Source organism: Nannospalax galili, unplaced genomic scaffold, assembly GCF_000622305.1.
Source record: "Nannospalax galili isolate Female #2095 unplaced genomic scaffold, S.galili_v1.0 scaffold1181, whole genome shotgun sequence".
NCBI lineage: Eukaryota > Metazoa > Chordata > Mammalia > Rodentia > Spalacidae > Nannospalax > Nannospalax galili.
The window spans coordinates 2,300,897-2,322,173 of record NW_008345687.1 but is presented as its reverse complement, the minus strand read 5'-3'; the positions used below and the strand labels follow the sequence as shown (position 1 = coordinate 2,322,173).

Here is a 21,277-nt window from a genome sequence, read left to right as displayed (position 1 = left end):
GCATGAAGTGCTATGTTTGTGGTCCAATGTAGTCTGTAGAGCAAAAGTGTCCAAGCTTCAAGAGTGACAGGACAGATGCCATTTTCTCTGTAGAAAAACTAGGGACACATAGGGAGCAGGGGTCTGCCCGGATATCATGCCTGCAACTTTCCCTTTTAGAAGGGGAAAAAAAAAAAAAAAAAAAAAACAAGGAAAAGAAAACCCATCTAGAAATTAATTTGCAACTCTCAAAATTGCTAACTGCCCTCCGGAACTTCGCCCTTGCAGCCTGAGCTGACCTCACGCAGACTTCCATAGATAACGATTATTCATAATAGTCGTAATTACCCAGAGCTCAAGTCATTCCAAGATCGTGCAAGACACAGGGCTGTGTGGTTTTCCAAATTCTGACTGTGACTCATGGCAGGAAACATTTGGAGTGGGACCCCGGGTGTGCATAAGGACCCACGTGTCCAAAAGGTTAGCCTCATGAAACAGTAATCACTCTTATTCTTCTCCTTTCTTATTTCAATCCATTATTTGTCACAGAAAACCAATAAGACTAGCTTGATTTCACCACCCTGTCTTTTTAAAAAAATTTTATTATTTTTATTTCATGTTTATATGTGTATTGCCTGCATGTAGGTAAGTGCACCTGTGCCTTGCAATGCCCGTGGAGGTCTGAAGAGGCTGTCAGATCCCCTGGAACTGGAGTTAACTGGCAGTTGTTAGCTGCCATGTGGGTGCTGGAATTCTAACCTGGGTCTTCTGCAAGAACAACCAGTGTTCTTAACCTCTGAGCCATCTCTCCAGCCTCACCCTGTCTTTTATAAAGGAAACCCCAGCCGACTCCCAAGAATTCAGAAGCTCTGATGAACCTCAAGTGAAAGCTTTGACTCCTGACCTTAAATCTTCTGGTGTGTCCCCCACCAAAGCCAGTCTAGAATCTTCTATTTATTTATTGTTACAACTTCCTTCTCTCTTTGCAAGCAAGTGACTTGACCGGAAGAGGGCAGTTTACATTTGCACCTTCTTGCCTCCCTCACAGCTGTGGGACAGCTGTGGCCTGATGCTAATCAGCTGAATCTGAGCCCTGGAGCCCAGTGTCTCCTAGAGCCAGGCTAATGCTGCAGCTAATGCTTTGTTATGGGTTAGAGCAGAGCATGGGCTTGCCAGGATAGTGTATTTGGGGAAGTGGAGAGCTGAGAGAAGGAATAGGAAGAAAAAAGAGAATTTTCTCTTAGGGATATGGTGACCAAATTCATCTTAAGAACAATAGCCTTCTAGTTTGTAGTCAAATGATGTTTTGGTGATGGGGGGAGATAATCTCTTCTCCATCTCCCCCATTTGTCTTGTCTGCTGAATTCTAGTGCCTACATCAAGACCAACTGAAAACAAACAAATGAAAACCACCAAAACCCAGAGATTCATTCAGGAAAGTTGTAGAGAATAAAAACAGAACCAGAGACCCAAGGACAATCCACAGTCCAGTTTTGAATTTGACTCTGGTAGCATCACAAAATGCCCTGCAGCATTCTGCAGTCACGGCCTCCCTTCCTCTTAATTTCCTGTCCTACTTAACTGCACATTTTCAGTTTTGCAGAGGGTTGGGATACTTCTTGATGGTCTAATGGTGTCACCTGTCAGTCAAAAAAAAAAAAAAAAAATCTTCTGAAAGGAAGACTCTTGGCTAAGCACAGGAATCTAGTATAGGAGTCAGAAAAGAGATATACCCAGGCACCATCATTAAGCCCTCTTCCTTTTTACTGTGTGTCTGAGCATTGCATCTTTCTTTCTGTGCTTCTTTAACACATGGAGCTATGGAGAAAAATCCCCGCGTGCACCTCACTGCAAGGAGGCATGAAAATACCTGCAATGGGTTGTCCACAAAGTGAGCCCTAGACCATGAGAGGCCAAGGCTTGGTCATGTTCACTGTATTATCTCGAGTGGCTAAGACACTGCCACATCTGTTGTTAGTCCTCAGTAAATATTTGATAAATGAACAAATGCTGATGTGGGCTACAGTGATAGTTATCGAGTCAAGGGGACTGATCTAGGCTGTGGAGATGATAGGAAGACACAAACAACCTTTCAAGAAATTTATTTTGATTTTAGAAAAGAATCAGTTATAAGATGACCTTACCCTCTTTTAGTTAGTGAGTGACCATGAGTGTCAGCTGCCGGCTGACAGGGGATGTAAATGTAAGGAAGAAGTGGTGTTTGCACTCTAATGAGCCACAATCCAGTTGGATAAACCCAAGATTACAGCACAGTCCTAGCATTTTCCTTACAGGAAAGACCTTCACCTCATAGGGCTTGGGGATGGCAGTCCAGGGAAGCAGTGCTTTAAGGATGAAAGATATAGATTGAGTTAGCAAAGGGAGGAAGGAGAGCATTCTAGGTAGGGGAGGGGTAGAGCCCAGAGAAGTGAGAACATGGGGCACCAAGTCAGAAGAAGGGTTCCTTAGGGTTGGGAGTTGAGACCTGCGAGAATATAGAGCCTTGGCTATAAAGTGTTTGTCTTGGTCTCCGAAGGCAGTGGAGAATTACTAAAAGATCGGGTATCTTCAAAGAGTGGTCTGATGGGAGGAGATCATGGGCATGGTAAAGTAACATCAAAAGGACAAGGAGTTAGAGAAACAAGTCCTCCTGAAGTTTAAAAAATATTTATTCATTTATTGGTTTGTTTATTAATTTAGTGTGTGTGAGAGTGAGGGCATGCGTGTGCCACAGCACACATGTGGAGGGCAGAGGACAACTTTTCCTTGAGTTGGTTCTCTCTTCCACTGTGCTTTGAAGCAGGGTCTCATGTCTGTTGCTTCACTGTGGACTCTAGGTCACTGGCCCTCGAACTTCCAGCCAGTTCTCCACTCTTGCCTTCCCATCTGGCTGTAGGAGTATCAGGATTACAGACATGTGCCCATTACACCTGACTTTCTTCACCAGTCCTGGGATCCTCCTCAGATCCTTGGGATTGTGTAGCTAGAGGTTTTACCTGCTGAGCTATCTCCTTGCCTAGCCACCTCCCAGGGCCTCTCCTGAAGTTTTAAAAAAATTTTACTTTATTCTTCTTCATCATCATCATCACCATCATCATCATCGTCATCATGCTGTATGATGTGTGTGGTGCTGCACATGCCATGGTGTGCGTAGAGATCAGAGGGCAACTTTTGGAATAAGTTCTGCCCTTCTACCTTTATGTAAGCTCCAGGGATTGAACTCAGGTTGTCAGATTGCCCAGTAAATGCTTTTACCCACTGAGCCGTGTCTCCTGTCCCCTCCTGCGGGTCTGAGGCAAGCTGCCCCACATGCTGTACTTTCAAAGGCACCCCAACAAACACCACTAAGAGGGGGCAACTTAGAAAAATTAATTAAAGAAGTAGAGCTTCGTTACAGGTAGCTCACAAATAATAAAAACAACAGATTAAGACAATGATCATCTAATAATAATCCCACTGCCAGTTTTCTTATGAAAACAAGTCTGGGCTGCTGACTTTTCTAGCAACTTTGGCAAGACATTTAAGCCCTTCTTAGCTGGCCCTTTGTTCCCAGGTTGCCATGGAGTGTCAATAAGCGCAGCTCAGAATAACCCAGACAGTGAACTGAGAGCTACAGCTTGCTTGCTGGCATGCTGGCTGGCCAGGTTACACTGTTTTTCTTGCTCTCGCCTTGGGAGGAGCACTGGGCAGCTGGTTGGCCTGGCAGCTGGGCAAGGTGCATGTCTGTTGGCCGCCCAGAGTTTGAAACACAACCAAGACTGGCCTGCCTCCTGAGCATGTGTAGCTCCCGACGGAGTTGATAGCCTCTGAAAATAGCCCACTGAGCACCTGTCCCTTGTACACCAGCACCTGGCTGACTGCCACTTAGGACAGTGTGGACTCATTTGGGAGACAGGTGAGGTGTTGAACAGGTTTTAATGATTGTAGGAAAATTTGGGGACCTAGGTCCTACTTAAGAGAAGAAAAAAGAAAAGAAAAAGCAGAAAAACAGCAGATTCAGATCTGAGCAGGTTCATGTGGCACTTGTGGTTGGTGTGGCCACAGTGGGTATCTATGTCTAGTATGTGTCTGAAGCCTCCACATCACTGTCATTGCTAATCTAAACAGTGACCTAGTAGACTAAGCTATACGTTTCTGATGGAAGGAAAAGCAGGCAGTTTCTTTTGCCTCTGCTTTAGAAAGGGAAAGCATTGAGATACACTCTTGTGCTTCATTTTATGCATCCCTCCATCAGTAGATGGTTCCTACAAGGTGTCTCCTTACTATATCGTTATTTCTCAGTAGTCAGATGGTGGGCTCATGTGCTTACAGAATAAAATCACAGTATGTTTAGAGCTATCTCTTCCCCTTTGGAGCTCTTTCCATTTCCTTCTGGGCTTTATTTCTCCAGTAGGCTTACCATTGTTGGACATGCTTGGCACGCCAGTGTGGATGAGAGCAGGCTCTGGAAGGAAATACTTCTGAAATGACTGGTGGTATTAGAGCTACTATTTAAAAGTGACCCTTCATAGATACCTGGGTTATCTTTAGGCTGTCAGTGATCTAGGGCTATAGGAGCCAAAGGGAGTCTGCGGAAACTCTTGCCTGTTGTGTTTAGATATTCTTGCTTCTGAGCCAGAGGCCTCGTGACACATCTCAGATTTAGCTGAGTTTCTTCTGCCAAGGTCCAGTAGAAGCTCAGAATGGTTCAGTATGTTGCAAAGATTGAAAGGGCAGTCTGGCGCATAGCACTCTGAGAAGGGTTTTACTCTTCCTACATTTGGTAAGGGCTCTTGGAACTTTTCTGCGGGTTTGGACTACAAAGAAGCTCAAAGTGCCCAAACCCATCCTTCTCGTGGTGCCTGTACCATCTTTATTTTATGACTAGTAGGCCATTCTTGACTGTGATGAACTTGGAGTTAATGAATTCTTTTTGCCCACATGGATTATACTGATAAGGAAGCAATATCTGTAAAGTGCAGCCAAGATTGCAAAGCTTGGCACACAGATGCACAAGGCATGTATTCATGGGACCAATAACATAGGCTTTCTGTCCCTCTTAACCTTAACCTTCCATGGAGCTCTAGGCTAGAAAAGGCCTTAGGAATGAATTGGGAAATTGGTATAGTTTGGACTGTGTCCCAGGGTTTTCATCCACAACTTTTAATCCATTTGTCTTCATCTAGGATGGAGAGAAAGTTCCATCAGGTCCATTGCTCCCACTGTGTCTCTGGACTGGGACAGAGTGGGGAGCTAGGGAAGGGGAATTTACTAATTCAGGGCATTTTCACCTTTAGGTTTGGATGGTACAGCCTCTAAGACTTGTTGTTAAGCAAATTGGAGCCCTGCCAAAAGTTGGTAGGGTTTATCTCTGGTTTGAAAACTTCCTGAAGGGGTGGAGGCTTCTGGTGGTACCTAGAACTGGAATTGGCAACCCTGGAGGTCTGGCTCCAGAATCCTGAGAGGTTAGAGTAGGATACACAGAGAAGGAGAGATACAGAGCTAGGTATTGAGGCTTTCCTTCTTTACTGGCTAATCTACCTGGGACCTCTTTTTTTTGTTTGTTCTGTTTTTGTTTTTGTGGGGGCAGCGTTGTTTTTTTTTTTTTTTTTTTTTTTTTTTTTTTTGAGACAGGGTCTCCCTGTAGCCCAGCTGGCCTGGAACTCACAATGTAGACCAGGCTGGCCTTGAACTCACAGAGGTCTTCCTGCCTTTGCCTCCTGAGTGCTGGAATTAAAGGCCTGCACTACCATGCTCGGTTTCTGGCACCTGTTTAAGGTTTCCTGTAAAACTGAAAGTTTCCATTTAGAGCCCAGGTAGGTTTCCAGAAGCAAGTCCACAGAGGTGGGAGAAGCGACCAGAAGTGAGCCAGCAAAGACAGTACTTAATGCTACACACCTTCGAGCCTGAGGCTGAGGATAGATGAAGGCACCCCACTCCTACCCCCTTCCAAATCCAAACAGTGATTTCTCTGAACCATTCATAATTCACTGGGACTAACTATCGTCTTCTTCCTCCGGGCTCTGTTATGCTCCCTAGAGTGGATTTGTTCAGACATGGGCATTGGCATGTGTGGAACATGTAGTGTATCTGGCCTGTGAAAATATTCCTCTGTATGTAATTCCCTTTAGCCTGTAACCTGTGAAGCATCCCTTCAAGAAGCTTGAAGACAAAGTGAAGAGGTCATTCCTTTTTCTCATGTTAAGTAATTCCTTCATAGACATGGTGCATATGTTGAAGCCAAGTCTCTGTGCCTTTCAGAGAATCATAAAAAGCACACAGAAGACTGGCTAGTATTGTCTTAGGTCATTACCCACAGTGTTCTTTAGTCTATTAGTCACTTGAACACAGGCTGAGCTTTTTGGCTTTGAGACGGAAGGTATAGCGGCTGAAACAGACTTAATTTACGGGGATTATTTCAGAGACAAGGAGTCAGCCCAGCCACGAAATAAACAGATGGCACTTTTTTCCCCCTCAGCTTCAGCAGTTCAAATGCAGGATAACTTAGGAATCCTTTTCACTTTCAGAAAAGTAAGAAGGGGGAAAATGATGGAGCTCATTCTTTCCCATTCCCTACCGAACTCACCATTACTTCACTGATGGGGGAAAAAATGACAGCAAGGATTAGGGACAGATTTTCTCTGCCAAGTAGCCAGGTGTGCTGCGTGGATTACTCCAAACTGACTGACTTTGAAGGTGTTTACTGTATATTGATGACCTTGATCCCAGGAGCATCCTAGCAGCCCAAAGTCCTCAAAGCAGCTAGCTTAAAGAGGACCACCCACAAAGCCCAGATATCTTATTAGTATATTAGAGTTCCTTATTTTAGGAATTCTTAGGTTTTGCTTCTGTCTTCTGACAAACAAGCTCCCCCAAAGCTTATGTTCTCACAGAAAGTACTAATTTTCTACACATGAGAGCCCAAGTAGTGAACAAATGTGATGGTGCAGCGGGCTCCTCTAGGAAGAAATGATTTGCACAGACATGCTGGCCGCTGACTAAGCCTTGCCTAAAGATGTGTGCTGACATTTGAAGACTTTATGGGCTCAGTCTGCTCTGAAAACCAGCATCAGATCCCTTCCCACCACTGAATGTTTCTGTGAAGAGAAAATTCATGCCACAGCAAATACCCATCGAGTCTGTACTGCCAAGTGCCGAGGCTGCTTCTGGGAATCTAACGGTGAGCTTAGAGACGCAGGTCCCCCCTCATACTGCTTGCCATCAGCAAAGGGCTGGCCATTTATTAGTCCAGGAAACACACAAGTCCTGAGCACTAACAGGCAAAGTGAGGTCCACTAAGTGGATTTGGTGCTGGCAAGAGGGCGTTAAGGATTCATGTGGAAGGAGTTCCATAAAGAAAAGACCTGGGATTCTCCCAGTGGGAAGAGGCCTCCTGAGAACTTACTAGCCTGAAGGACTGGAGGAATCAGACTGCATCTCTACCTTGTGATTGATGGAGACTGGAGAGCATCAGGCTTGTGCAGCTGGTGAATAGGGGGGTCAGTCACCAAGTCGGCGAACACTGGAGAGGAGCATATTTGGAGTAAAGGTTTCACGAGTTCAAAATCTTCAACTTTCAGTTTGTTTACGGTCTCATGTGAATGCCCTTTTCCCTCTCATAGCTCTTGAAATGTATTTGCTTCTTGGCTTTACAACTGTTAAGTATCAGTCTCTCTGACTGAAAAAAAAATGATGCAGGTACACAAAAGGAGTGAGTCAACTGAGAGCATTTTGGCCCCTGCTGTATTTTATCCCTGAAGCTTGCCTTCTTGCCAGAGGATCAAGTGCCCTTCAGTAGGCATTCCGGATGGACCTTTGTGTTTCTGTCTTAGGAGCAGGCTTTCTGGCAATGAAACCTGGCATTGCAAAATCCTTCCTTAAGCCTTTGTTTAATGCCAGAGATCTCCAATGCTTGCAGATTCTGGAGAGGTGCCAAACAGTGTTCCTGGATTAGGAGAAGTGGAAGGACTCCTGTAATCTATGAGCCTAATATAAACTGCCATTTCAAATGAATGAATCGTTTGGATTATTAGAAGGAGGCCAAGGATTTTTGGAGTTCTCTTTTTAGCTTATACAAGTTCTGAGCTATTGGCGTTTTATAATTACAGTCTAATTATTACATTATTATTTGTGCTGCTTTGAGGCGAGCCCATTAAAAATGCAGCCTGTTCCCTTTTGCTGACCCCTAGTGTGGATGCTGCTATAGGCTACTTACAGTATTTTCTCATTCATCTTCTATTAGAGATCTTAGTGGGAAATGTGGCTTTTATGCACCATTTAGAATGATAATCCGTTCAAATGCCTTAAGCATAACAGAGTACGTGAGTAAGCAGGTGGGGGTAGGTATGTCTGCAGTATTGTGCCTTGACTATTGAAGTCCCACCTCAACATAAATGTGAATATTTTTGCTATGAGGTACAAGATTATCCCAAACTACGAACAATCGCAAAAAGTCCGTGATGCTTTTTGCTCTGCCCCTTCCTCTGCTGCTCTAGGATAATCTCTGAGTAGGTGTGTCCAGATGGTGAGCTGAGCATTGCCCAGAACAAGAAGAATCTTTTTAAAGGCTTGGCTGTGGTGAACTCCTGGGATTCCCAGCTTTTGCCTCTGGCTTGCAGAGCAGCCTGCACCACTGTAGTCCTGGTGGCTTCTCCCTTGTGAGGAAGCAGCCATCCTTCGTGGTCAGAACTCATTCCCAGCTAGCCCCAGCTGTGAGCATTTTCACACGGCCCTGGTACTGGTGATACAAAGGGCAAACAGAGCCAGCCATAACACTGAGTAATGCCTTAATGCTGGGAGGTGCCTTCTAGAACAAACAATGTGGGTGAGCTGTGTGGAGAGGGAATACCTCTGGCTTGACATTTAAATTACTGAATTATTTAAATGAATGTCAATTAGGTAGAGTAGGCTTGCTGCCTTCTGCCAGGGCACTTCCTGGGTATTTGCAGAAGCAGGTGTAAAGACTTCATTCATATTGGATACCTTGTTTCCTGTCAGGACACAATTATCCTCTCCTTGATATATACTGTATTTATTTCACGATCTGAGAGGTTAGGGGCCCATACATTCTTACGTGAGGCCCTTAAAGGTATCCCCTATCCCCACACCCATTCCCAATAAAACATTACGGGCCCACACATGTTATGGTGAATGTTAAATTTGGCCAGACTGAAAATATGACTCAGGAGCATTTTGAGGCTTGCTGTATTCCTAAGAATTGTGGATATTAAAATCTGAGTGTGTTCTGCCTTGCTTTTAATTTTTGTTGAATTAGTAATCCTAGCTCAGAAAATCCTTTTGGCATCTCTTCAGACTTACCCAGTCTGCCAGTACAATTACCACAGTGGCATTTAACTGGTGTGCGTGCGTGTGTGTGTGTGTGTGTGTGTGTGTGTGTGTGTGTTTTCACTCTTACAGTATGAATTTAAGGTCTCCATTTGTGTGTTTATAAAAAAATAACTGCATGAGGACTTTAGTAATTAGTTTTATGGGAATGTACCAAGTAAGCAGATGAAATGTTAGGAGAAAAAGCAAAAGAGGGAAGTTGGTGATGGTTTTGTATTAGTGCTGGACTTGGCTCCTGGTTCTTCCATATCAAAGGCTGGGTTAATTATTACATATCATTAACAGCTTTTCACTGTTACCTTTTTTCTTTGTCCTGAGTGTAGAGGGTAGGATATGCAAATCCTGTGTTTTAACATTTTGCTGGAAGAAATCTGGAAAGAATCACCAATGGAAAGTAGTTGATGAACTCCTATTTCTCTCTCTATATAACTATGGAAAGTGTATAGAAGGTTAAAGGAGAGTGTTAATAATCCCTGTGACTTAGTTTATGACTCTGCAGGATTAAGAGCTGATTAGGTCTGTGCTGCTTCATGCCTGGGTACACTGCAGAGGTTGGTTTAGTGAGTTAAATTTGACTAATGTAATTACTTAAAGCTCTTGCTTCTGGTATAGAAGGTTAATAGTCCAGACATCTGTCAGATTATCTATATGTCCTGTCAAGCTAGAGACCTTGGGAAAGCACTTTTCCTTCCTGTGTCTGTGGACTTGGAGTTTAATTTGAGCTGCAACTTTGGGAAAATAGCTCACACTAAGAGCACATTAGTAGGATCATGAAGTGTGATTCTTGGGTATATTGGACTATATATTTGTTAATTTATTTGTTTGCTTGTTTATTTATTGTGATGCTGTGGATCAAACCCAGGGTACCTCATCCGTACTAAGTATATGCTTTTCTGTAAGGGGCCTCTGCATCATCTTACTACCCCTATCGATTGTATCAATGATGAATGGGCTCTTTATAGTTATTGTTCCTGGTGGATCTTAGTACTTTGACTAAATGATATGTGATTATCATTATCAGTCTGTGAATAGACACTCCTCTATATTATCTTCATTTTACCTCTCCATTCCAATATTAGCTCTTCATCCACAATCCAGTATCAACCAGATGTACTCTTCAATGTATTAGGCATATATCCTGAGATAATTATGGTTAAAAAATACTCACAGTTAGAAATATGTGTTTCAAAGTTATATCAGTTGCCTTATTTCACAGTCTTAAAAATATAGTCATCTTAATTATCTCAGAGTACAGGCAAATCAACATGACACCATTAACTCTCTCCTGTCACCCCCCCCCCAATTCATTTCCTTCCAGAGAACCATCACCTGTTGGGCAGCATAGTTGGCAGCTCCCAGCCCAGCTTCCTGCCATTCAAGAATGGCAAGCAAGTCTAGACTCCTTAGAAATATTATCTTTCAACCCTCTTTTGGCAAATGTAAACTTTATGTCAGCATATATATATGTTTCTTATCCTCATAGAAATAGATTGGTTCTGGAATATCTCTTGGATTTCTCTAGGCAGGGAAAACAAAGACTATCTCTTTGCTCATTAATTTTTTTGCTCATTAAAAATGGCTGAGAGTTCTTGGTTCTCAGGGGTGGACGGGTGACACACATAGCCCTGGCAGTGGCTATTTTGGATTTTCTGCTTTCAGGCATGTCTTCGCTTTTGGATGAGCCCCTTGTGGTTTTCAAAAGAGCTAGCAAGTCAATTATAAATAGAAGACAGTGTCTGTGTGTCTGCATGTACTTACTCTGTGGGATCCAGCACCCACATGACAGTGGGCAGTGAACTATATTTCCAATTCTTTGAAGAGGGAAGAAGAAAGATTAAGAAAACTTTTCTCTTTTTGAGATAACCCACATCTCTGTACACACCCACACAAATCTGTGTAAATGAACTTGACATTTTCAAAGACCTCACTTTAAGGTCTTTTTAAAAGCACAGCCACCCGACCTGTTTTTTTGTTTTTTGTTTTTTTTTTTTTTCTTTTTTTCTCCTTTTTTTTCTTCTGTTTTTTAAAGAAAGAGGCAGTTATCTCGCAGACCTGCTGCTGTTGAGGGTTCAAGGATTAGAGGGCAGCCTCTCTGTACTACAGACCTTGAGGGAGAGCTCTGAAGGCCGGATTTCCTTCTATGAATACTGCCTGGGTGACAGTGGCCTTGGCTAACTAATCGGTAGCCTTTAGGACTAAGCTATGTAAGTTCTTATCTTCACTTTCCTTCCCCACTGGTGGAAACTGTTAGAAGCTGCAAGTCTGAACTAATCATTCCAACAAGGAGGAGGGGAAAAGACTGATGTGAAAATGGAACTGCAAATAAGTATTTTCAGAAAGAAACAATTGGGACGCTTGACGAAGGATGTTTCCCTTGTCATAGGATTCCGTCTGTCTTTGCTTTGCATCTTGGCTACACCAGGAACTGTTCTCTGTTCCTACCTGTTCTCTGGTCCTACCTGCTACCTAATTGTTTAAATATAGTTTCGTTCCCTTTGTCTTCTCGTGCCCTCATCCCAAAAATTTGATGATGGCTTTGGTTGTTGCTGTTCCCTATCAGTTGAAAATTCTTAAGCAGCTATAAGTTGCAATTTTAATCATTATAAGAATTTGAGTGTTATTATCGGCTGGAGAGTTAGTTTAGCATCTATCTGGAAATGTTGATCACATGAATTTGTAGCTATAGATTTCATGTTTGGAAACTTGTACAAGTATGTTTCTGAAGCTTTGCTTGCTTACTAGTTGTACAGAGCTGGCAGGAACTGCAACTAACAGTTGCCATTTATTTAGGAGCCATTTTTGGTATAAAATAAAGGTGATGAATTAACGTTATGTTCTCAAAATATTTAATTTGAATGCAGGAATTGGGGATAGGAGAGTTCATCAAGCAAAAGGTACTGTTAAAACCACAGTGGGAGGCGTGCCATGTCAGGAGTCTTTGAACAGGCCAGCCTCTGGCCTCGTCAAAGAGGGTGTACAATTTGCATAAGTGCACCCATAGGCTGAGATGGGATTATTATTTGGTCAAATGACAATGTTGTGGAGTGTGGACATTGGTCAGCAATGATGACCTACTCTGTGAGTGAGTTTGGAGCAATTCTAGAGAAGCTTGCTCTTTCTCCAAAAGGCATGAGATTCAGACAAATGAATTGTTTCTCCCTTTTTCTCTCTACTCCACAGATGAGAAGCCCAAGGTCAACCCTAAACTTTACATGTGTGTGTGTGAAGGACTGTCCTGTGGGAATGAGGACCACTGTGAAGGCCAGCAGTGCTTTTCTTCTCTGAGCATCAATGATGGCTTCCATGTCTACCAGAAGGGCTGCTTCCAGGTTTATGAGCAGGGGAAGATGACTTGCAAGACTCCGCCATCACCTGGCCAGGCTGTGGAATGCTGCCAAGGGGACTGGTGTAACAGGAACATCACAGCCCAACTGCCCACTAAAGGTTCCCATGGCCTCTTCTATTTCTAGATCAAGGGGTTTTGTTGCTATTGGCCCAAGTCTGTGTGATTTAAGGATCTGTGCACCCACAAGTTTCCTCCCAGTCCCTGAACCAGAGCTGATGGGCCGTGTAAGGTCACTCTGGGTGATGAAGAGAAAGACATGGCCTTTGGAATCTAAAAGGAGGATGGACATTTTGGGGGGGAAAAGTGAGTAAAGTAGCATTCACTGAGAGGATGGAATTTCAGAACAGTTTTCTTGAGGTCACCACAAACAGGTGTGTGACTGACTCCCCACACCACTTTCTGTTGAGGGGCTGTGGTGTCTTTCATAATATCTGAAATAATTCTGCCTCGGACACATTCATTTCTCGGTCATGTTTTTGAGAGAGTAATGGAACCCGAGTGCAATGCCTTTCCTTTATTTTGAGGAAAAGGATGAAGAAAGGCTCGCTCACCCCTTCCAGCTCCGATTCCTGGCCATCTTTCACTGACAGCAGAGCCTGCTGTGATTTTGCACGAACCCTGTCGCTATGGTGTGGGCCCCCTTCTGTGTTTCCTCTGGGCCCCCTTCTGTGTTTCCTCTGGGCTCCATGTCATCTGGAGATCGGTCTTCCTCTGAAATGAACCCTAAGTGGCTAGCTCAAGTTGCTGTACAGATTAATACAGGCCTACTCCAAGACAAATTTATTCTCTTAATACATAGAACCTGGTAATAGGTATAATTATTTAATTTTGCACACAAGGAAGAAGGAAAACAGAAGTAGAATGAGAGGCCATGAGGAGCATTCACTGCCAGGACTGTCAGCTGGCCAGAAAGAGGAAGGAGGCAAAAACTGGGAGGCTGGTAGATGACAGAATAGCAGTTTTGAAGTTTGTGTAATCTCCTTAGGCAGATAGAAAAGGTTACATTCTGATAGGCAACTAGGCTTGAATAATGTTTTAAAAAGAGGGATCAAGTATTTAAATTGAAAGGGTATTTCCCTTATGTTCAGTGAGCTAAATTTTTATTAATGGGCAGGAAGAAATGCCTGCATCACACAAAAATTATGTCAAAAGCGTGAAGTTTCTGTTATATACACTTTGCTACACATTAAGGTTTATGAATTTATTTATTGTGTGTGTGTGTGTGTGTGTAGGTCAGAGAACAGCTGTGGGAATTGGTTCTCTTCTTTTACTATGTGGATCCTGGGGATCGAACTCAGGTTGTTAGAGTTGGCAGCAGCCTCCCTTACCTGCTGAGCCATTTCACCACTCAACACCCTAAGTTGCTTTTATTTATTTTTAAGATTTATTTATTTTTGTCTTATGTATATGTATGAGTAGTTGCTTATATGTATGTGTAGCATGTGCATGGCTGGTGCCTACAGAGGCCAGAAGAGGGCATTAGTCACCCTGGAACTGGAGTTACAAGCAGGCAGTTGTGAGTTGCCATTGTAGGTGCTGGTAATTGAACCTCCATCCTCTGCAAGAGCAGCCAGTGCTCTTAACCACAAAGTCATCTTTCCAGTGCCCCAATAGCCTAAGTTTTAACAAAACATTCCTTTAAGGAATCTCTTATCTGAGAGGCCACAATATCTATAACTTTTTAAAAATGTGTATGAAGGGTTGGAGAGATGGCTCAGTGGTTATGTGTGTTGGCTGCTCTTGCAAGGGACCAGGGTTCATTTCCCAGCACCCACATGGCAGCTAACAATAGTCTATAACTCCAGTTCAAGGGGCTCTGACACCCTCTTCTGACCTCCATGGGCATTACATGATTCTGATGCAGTTATACACATAAAATAGTAATAATAAAAAATATTAAAATGTGTATGAGTGTTTTACCTGCATGTTTGTAAGTGCACCATGTACATGCAATGTCTACAGAGGCCCAAAGAGGGCTTCAGATCCTCTGGAACTGGCGTTACAGATTCTTGTTAGCTGCCATGTGGGTTCTGGGAACTGAACCCAGGTCTTCTGCAAGAGTAGCCAAGTCCTCTTAACCACTGAGCCATCTCTCTAGCCCAATATCTGTACCTTAATATTATATCTAATTGCTTTTATTGCATTATCATTCAAATGATGCTCACCATAGAGTGTTATGTGTACCAAGTTGATTGTTTGGACTTGGGAAGTTGAAGAAATCTAACGTAAAGGAACTTTGGGTAGAAAGTGAATTGCTGAAGGGCACATCGAAAAGGGTGAAGCAGACTTTGGGAAGTGTAATATCACACTTTCTCGTGATATTACAGTGTAATGTCTGTCTGTAAGGGCTTGATTATAAAACATCTTTACATCTCAAATCCAAATTAATGAGAGTAATATCAAGGTTTGTACAGTACTTTGTCTTTTAAAAGCTCTTTCACATTCTCGCATTAATACAGTTGATTCTCAGTGGAATTTTTTCTAAGCTCCGTTTCTGTTTAATTGAATGATAGCTTAAATGACTGGGCCATTGGCCAGGTATTCAGAAGTATTTTATTTTTAAGGCTTTGTGTTTGTGAGACTGCGTTGTCAGAATCAGGGGCTACTTTCCAGGATATTGGTTATGATAAATAACAAACACTGATTCTGACACCTAGTTACCCATTTTCCCCCTTCTCCAGGGAAATCCTTCCCGGGATCACAGAATTTCCACCTGGAGGTTGGCCTTATTATTCTCTCTGTGGTGTTTGCAGTATGCCTTTTAGCTTGCCTACTGGGAGTAGCTCTCAGAAAGTTTAAAAGGCGCAACCAAGAACGGCTCAATCCCAGAGATGTGGAGTACGGTACCATCGAAGGTCTCATCACTACCAATGTTGGAGACAGCACATTAGCGGTGAGTTTGTGCCCCCTCCCCCACCAAAATCCTAAGCACACTTTCTAATTTTAAGCTTAGAAAGCCAATAGTACGTGGACTGTGCTGTTAGTCACTAAGTTCCTAATCAAGCATACCTTACTACCTTGTAGGTTGTCGTTCGTGAGAATATCCATTTCAGACAGACATTATAGTAACGGGGGTGGGAGATTTACTTTAGTAGATTCTTTTAAAAAATATTTTATTTATTATTATTTTTATTTTATGTGTGTGAGTGTATTTATGTATGTAAGTGCACTTGTGCCATGCAGTGCCCACAGAGGTCAGAAGAGGACACTGGATCCCTGGAACTGGAGTTATGGACATTTGTTAGTGGCCATGTAGGTGCTAGGAATCGAACCCGGGTCCTCTGCAAGTGCAGTTAGTACTCTTAACACCTGAGCCATCTCTCCAGCTCTACTTTAGTAGATTCTTGATAGTTACTTTTAAGAATATGGGGGGAAAGAAGCAAAGAATGATTGGTTGCCTGCAATTTTGGAAGACTTGCAGTGGTGGCATTCAATTACTCTTTTTAACAATAAAAGTATTTTTTAAGAGAATCAATTCTTACTTAATATTTTTAAAAAATCTATTTTCCTTTTAGATTATTTCAGCAAGTCATAATTTAATACTTTAAAAATTGACCACCCCCCCAGCAGCCATTAAATTTTTCATGCTGCTGTGTTGCCCCCTGGTGGAGTAGTCAGTTGGTTGAAGCAGTGCCCTCGACTACAAATAAGTAGCACGTACAGAATTTAAAATGTTCAGGTAGCCGCCTGGAAAAAGTAAGGGGTGGGGGTGCAGCAAAACATTTTTATCATTTCAATATACAATAAAAACGATTGAGATATTTTGTAATTTTGAGATGAGTTTTCAAAAATAATTTTTAGTATGTATCAATTCAGGCCATCCATTGTTTACTTCTTCATTGTACTTATACATTTGAAAAATCACTTTTGGGCCAATGAGATAGTTCAGAGGGTAAAGATACTTGCTGCCAAGACTGATGACTTGAGTTTGATCTCCAGGACCCATAAGGTAGAAGGAGAAAACCAACTCAGGCAAGTTGTGCTCTGACTTCCAAACACTGTGATATCTGTGACATCATTCCCCTCCTAAGTAAACATAATAAATTTGTTTTAAATTACATGTTTTAAAGTGATGCTATTACTTTAAAAGTGACTGTCTTCCTTTAGTTACTCTTAAAAAATTTTTACCAAGTATTAATTTGAAAGAAAGTCTAAACGTTAATCAGGGGAAGTAGGTCACTCACAAAAGACAAAAACAGTGAAAGACAAAACCGTGAAAAGAATAATAATATTTTCTGTAGATAATACATGGATTCTCTGAAAAGACAAAAATTTGTGAGTGTTAGGGATAAAAAAAAAAAAAACCACCAACATTCAGCTCTCTTGTCATATTCCACTGAGCTATATGTCAACCAAGCTATCTTTCTAGGGCTGGAGAAATGGCTCAGCAGTTAAGAGCACTGGCTGCTCTTGCAGAGGACCCAGGTTCAGTTCCCAGCACCCACATGGCAGCTAACAACCATCCATTACTCAAGTTCCAGGGGATCTGACACCCTCTTCTGACTTCCATTGGTATTGCAGGACAGGGGTGCACTTACATATGCAGGCAATACACTCACACAAAGTAATAAATAAATATTTTTAAACTAAATTTTTTTAAAAGATATTTTTCTAGTTGTGCTTCAATGCTGTTTACTGCTTTGCTCCTGTGTCATCCCAGCTCAGCACGTGTTATGGCTTGCTCAGTTAGATGACAAACCCATTGGTGCCTGTTAGTGCTATAATTAGGCTTGCCCTGCAACTTTCTTTTTGCTAGAAAAGATGTGCCCTGACTAATGGCCATCTTAGTAGCTCAATGGCCACACCTGGACCTAAAAGACCCACCTATAGCCAAGTGTCAGACTGTTTGATGGTGGCTGATACAGGTTATGAACCACCTTGCTCTGCTACCTGTGCCATTACTGGGTACCAAACAGGTATGATTTTTGTATGAAAAAGGAGCAACTGCCCTTGCACAACATCCTTTTAGTTACCTATTTATGTGAGGTGACAGTAGAACTGGGGGAAGAGGACATAAGAGTGTACCATTTTAGGAATAAAGGAATGCTTTTCTTTTCAATTAAAATTTTGCTCAGAAGTCTGTTCCAAGCTTTAAGGAAAATTAGATGGGCTTATGAGTTAGTAGCAGGAAGATGTGAGAATGATTCCTGACGAAGCTTCAGTAAAGCAAAATTCTAAAATAGATTAGTCAGAACTTTGTTCCTCAGAGCTGCTAACATAACTAATTACCAAGGGCAGTGATTGGAATATCTAGTGTAAATTACTGTTTAAATAGCTTTTGGGATTTTGAAATGGGAGTGAGAGCATCTGCCAAAACAGTCTTCTAAACCCAACCCAGCCCTGTCAGTTGACAGAATATCATGACATAATAACATAGTAAGGAATGCAGTTTTTAAAACGGGTTGTCATTATTTGCCTATATACTTGCTTATTTAAACAATATGTTCATTTATGTGATCCAACAAAGTGTGACCTCACTTAAGCTCACCAGCAGCTGGGAATTCAGGAGTTTGGTAGATGTTTAATAGTCTTTGGTTAATTTTTTTTTTTTTCTCTTCTTATCTCTGTGAACTAAGTTTAGAACCAAGAATGTATATCATGAAAAAGCAACAGTTTAATTTGCAGAATCGTTTTCCTCCAAAATAATTGAAGGAATGGAGGGAGAGCGCACAGCAAGAGAGAATCATTAGGGAGGTGTGAACCCTACTTCATCTGCATTCATTTTCTTCTTGATTATCCCTTTTGTGGTTTTTGAGGGTTCTGAATTTCTTCCATTGAATGTTCAGCTTTTGGTAATTTTGCCGATCAACAGTGTTTTGCAGTGGTGTTCAGTGGAAGTAAAAGAAGATGAAATTCACAGAAATTTAAGTGTTGCCTTAATAGGCCAGCTTATGTGTGGGGGAGGGAAGAACTTTGGAGAATGTTAGCTCAACACTACTGCAGGCTTCCGCCATCACCTGGCTTCAGTGTTTGTTATAGGTCACCCAGGCCTGATTCTAAAAAAACTTCTGCTTCCTGAGCTATGCTGAGAATAAGAAGGAAAGATTTATGAACTTGCAGGGAGTCTTTATGCCAACCTGTTCTTTTGTAGAAGTCAATTTGGAACTCTGGTTTCATGTTTTTGACAAAACTTTTTTTCTTTCCTAATTTGCACTTCAAATTAAAAAATAACAAATAGGTGTTAATTTAGTGACCCCTTTGTTCATCTATAACCTGACAACCTCCATCCAGAGGATCCCTCCATGCCTGAAGGTACCAGTTTAATGACCCACATGGTCTTTAGAATCTTTCCATTTGCAAGTTACAGTTGGTTGTTCATATTCCTAATTTGTTTGTACCTAATTAGATTTCTTTAGTTCATATGATAGTTAAAGTGAACCATTTGATAGGCATGTAGTAAGCATGGCAGACTATGGTGGATTATATTCAGCTCTTAGAACTGAGACATCTCTCTAAACCCCATTCTTTCTGTTGCCTCCCCTTGTGCTCATTCCCGCTTCTTGAACTTTCTTATGTGTTAATTAAATTAGTTCAGCTTCTTTCCTTATATATTTTATTCTAAAACTCTGGGTTTGAGAAAGAAGTACTTATCCTTCAGGAAAAAATAACATAGGTTTAGATTTTAATTCTCCTGAGTCATACATCCAGTCCCTTGGGGGAGCTTTTCGGGTAGAATAATGAGCCGTGTATCCAGGGTTGCTGCCCATCATGGGGGTTACCAAGAGATGCCTGCTAGTACTCCAAACAGGAGCTGTTGCTCAGTAATTTCTTTTTCTTCTTGTTTTAAATTTCAGGATTTACTGGATCATTCGTGTACATCAGGAAGTGGCTCTGGTCTTCCTTTTCTGGTACAAAGAACAGTGGCTCGCCAAATTACCCTGTTGGAGTGTGTCGGTGGGTCTTTTGTCCACTTCCATTTTGGAAATATACCATGTTAGCTGTGGCCGTAGAAGTAGGATAGAGCTTGGAAAGTTTGCTTCTTGCTGCCTTTTGAGTTTTCTTATTAAACTTAGGAGGTGCCAAGCACCCATCTGGTTATTCAACTTTAGGGGATATGATATGGGGTCTTTGTGCTCCGTGACTCATGTTTGAGCACCTGAGTGAATGAGTGAATGTGAGAATGTAAAGTTCTTATATAAGGGAGTTGTCACTAACTAGTATGGAGAATGCCTAGTCAAAATGAATTGATACAGCCGAGTCTTCCGGGGATTGAATAATGAGAGTTAAGTAGGCTTTTGGACAGTAAGGTTGTTTACTGCAATTCTTTAATCTTTTTCACCCCATCTTAATTCTTATGTTAAAAACAAAATGTTACTAAATATACTCTTAAAAACTAAGGTAAATTTTACTGAATGACTGGGTGTGGTGACCTTTAATCCAGTACTCAGGAGGCAGAGGCAGAGGCAGGTGGATCTCTGTGAGTTCAAGGCCAGTCTGTTCTCTATAATGAAACCCTATCTCAAAAAAGATACACACACACACACACACACACACACACACACACACACACTACTCTTAAAAGTCCTGTGTACCAAGAACTATATACATTTTGAAAGACTTTCATTTTTTCCATACAGCATGGTATTAATGGTCTGTGTATAATTTGTGCTCCTTCATTCACTTAAAATTTTTTATACTCTGTGTGTGTGTGTGTGTGTGTGTGTGTGTGTGTGTGTTGTATGTGTGTGGGTACATGCATGCCACTATACATCTAGAGGTCAGAGGACTACTTTGTGGAGTTGGTTTTCTTCTTATATCTGTGTATGGATCCTGGGGATTGAGCTCAGGTAGGCGTGACAAGCATTTTACTCATTGAATCATCTCACCTGGGTCTTTTGCAAGAGCAGCCAGTGTTTTTAATCACTGAGCCATTTCTTCAGCTCCTTCATATCCAGTATTTTAAAGGACCATGTAATAGTTGACTAGTAGTTTAACAAAAATACTTGAAAAGGATTCTGTACACATTGCTTCTTCTCAATTGGCAGAATTAATTCCCAAGAATTGAGGATTTCTGGGTCAAACATGACTTTTTAAATGGTTTTGTATACTCCAGGGAGATGGTGTAGAATGCTTTGTTTTAGAGACAGACTCTCATGGTCCCAGCCATACCTGAACTCAATATGTAGCTGAGGATGACGTTAAACATCTGATCCTTTTGGTCTGCCTCCCAAGTTCTTACACCACCACAGCTAGGTAAAATGCATTGTTTTTAAAGTCCTAATTTTCAGGGGCTGAGGAGATGGCTCAGTCAGTAAAGTGCTTGCTGTATAAGCACAAGGACTTGAGTTTGATACCAGCACCTGTATAAAAAAGTTGGGACACAGAGGTGTGGGCCTATAATCCCAGTGCTGGGGAGGCAGAAACAGGAAGATCCACCAGCCAGTCTAGCTAAATCTATGGGCTTTAGGTTTAGTGAGAGACCCGACCTCAAAAAATAAGGCAGAGAAGCCATTGAGGAACACACCTGATGTCAACCTCTGGCTTCCACATGCACATACAGGCACATATGCTTATAAATAAAGTCTTAATTTTTACTAGTTTCATGGAGGGTAGGCATTTACAGGTGGTGTGATAGTTTCCATCACCTTTTCATTGCAGTGACGTGCAGGGGTGGCTACAGGAGGTATG

The 21,277-nt window shown here is 41.9% G+C and overlaps 1 protein-coding gene across 2 annotated transcripts in view; it reads left to right on the top strand.

Moving 5' to 3' along the window:
* The window catches only part of Acvr1 (activin A receptor type 1), a 126,679-nt gene that overhangs the window by 79,679 nt on the left and 25,723 nt on the right, over positions 1-21,277 (top strand). For both annotated transcript variants that reach the window (XM_008841748.2, XM_008841747.2), the window contains exons 4-6: positions 12,484-12,747; positions 15,331-15,542; positions 19,444-19,543. In XM_008841748.2, the coding sequence (XP_008839970.1) occupies positions 12,484-12,747; positions 15,331-15,542; positions 19,444-19,543 (576 nt within the window). The remainder of the gene's footprint in view (positions 1-12,483; positions 12,748-15,330; positions 15,543-19,443; positions 19,544-21,277) is intronic.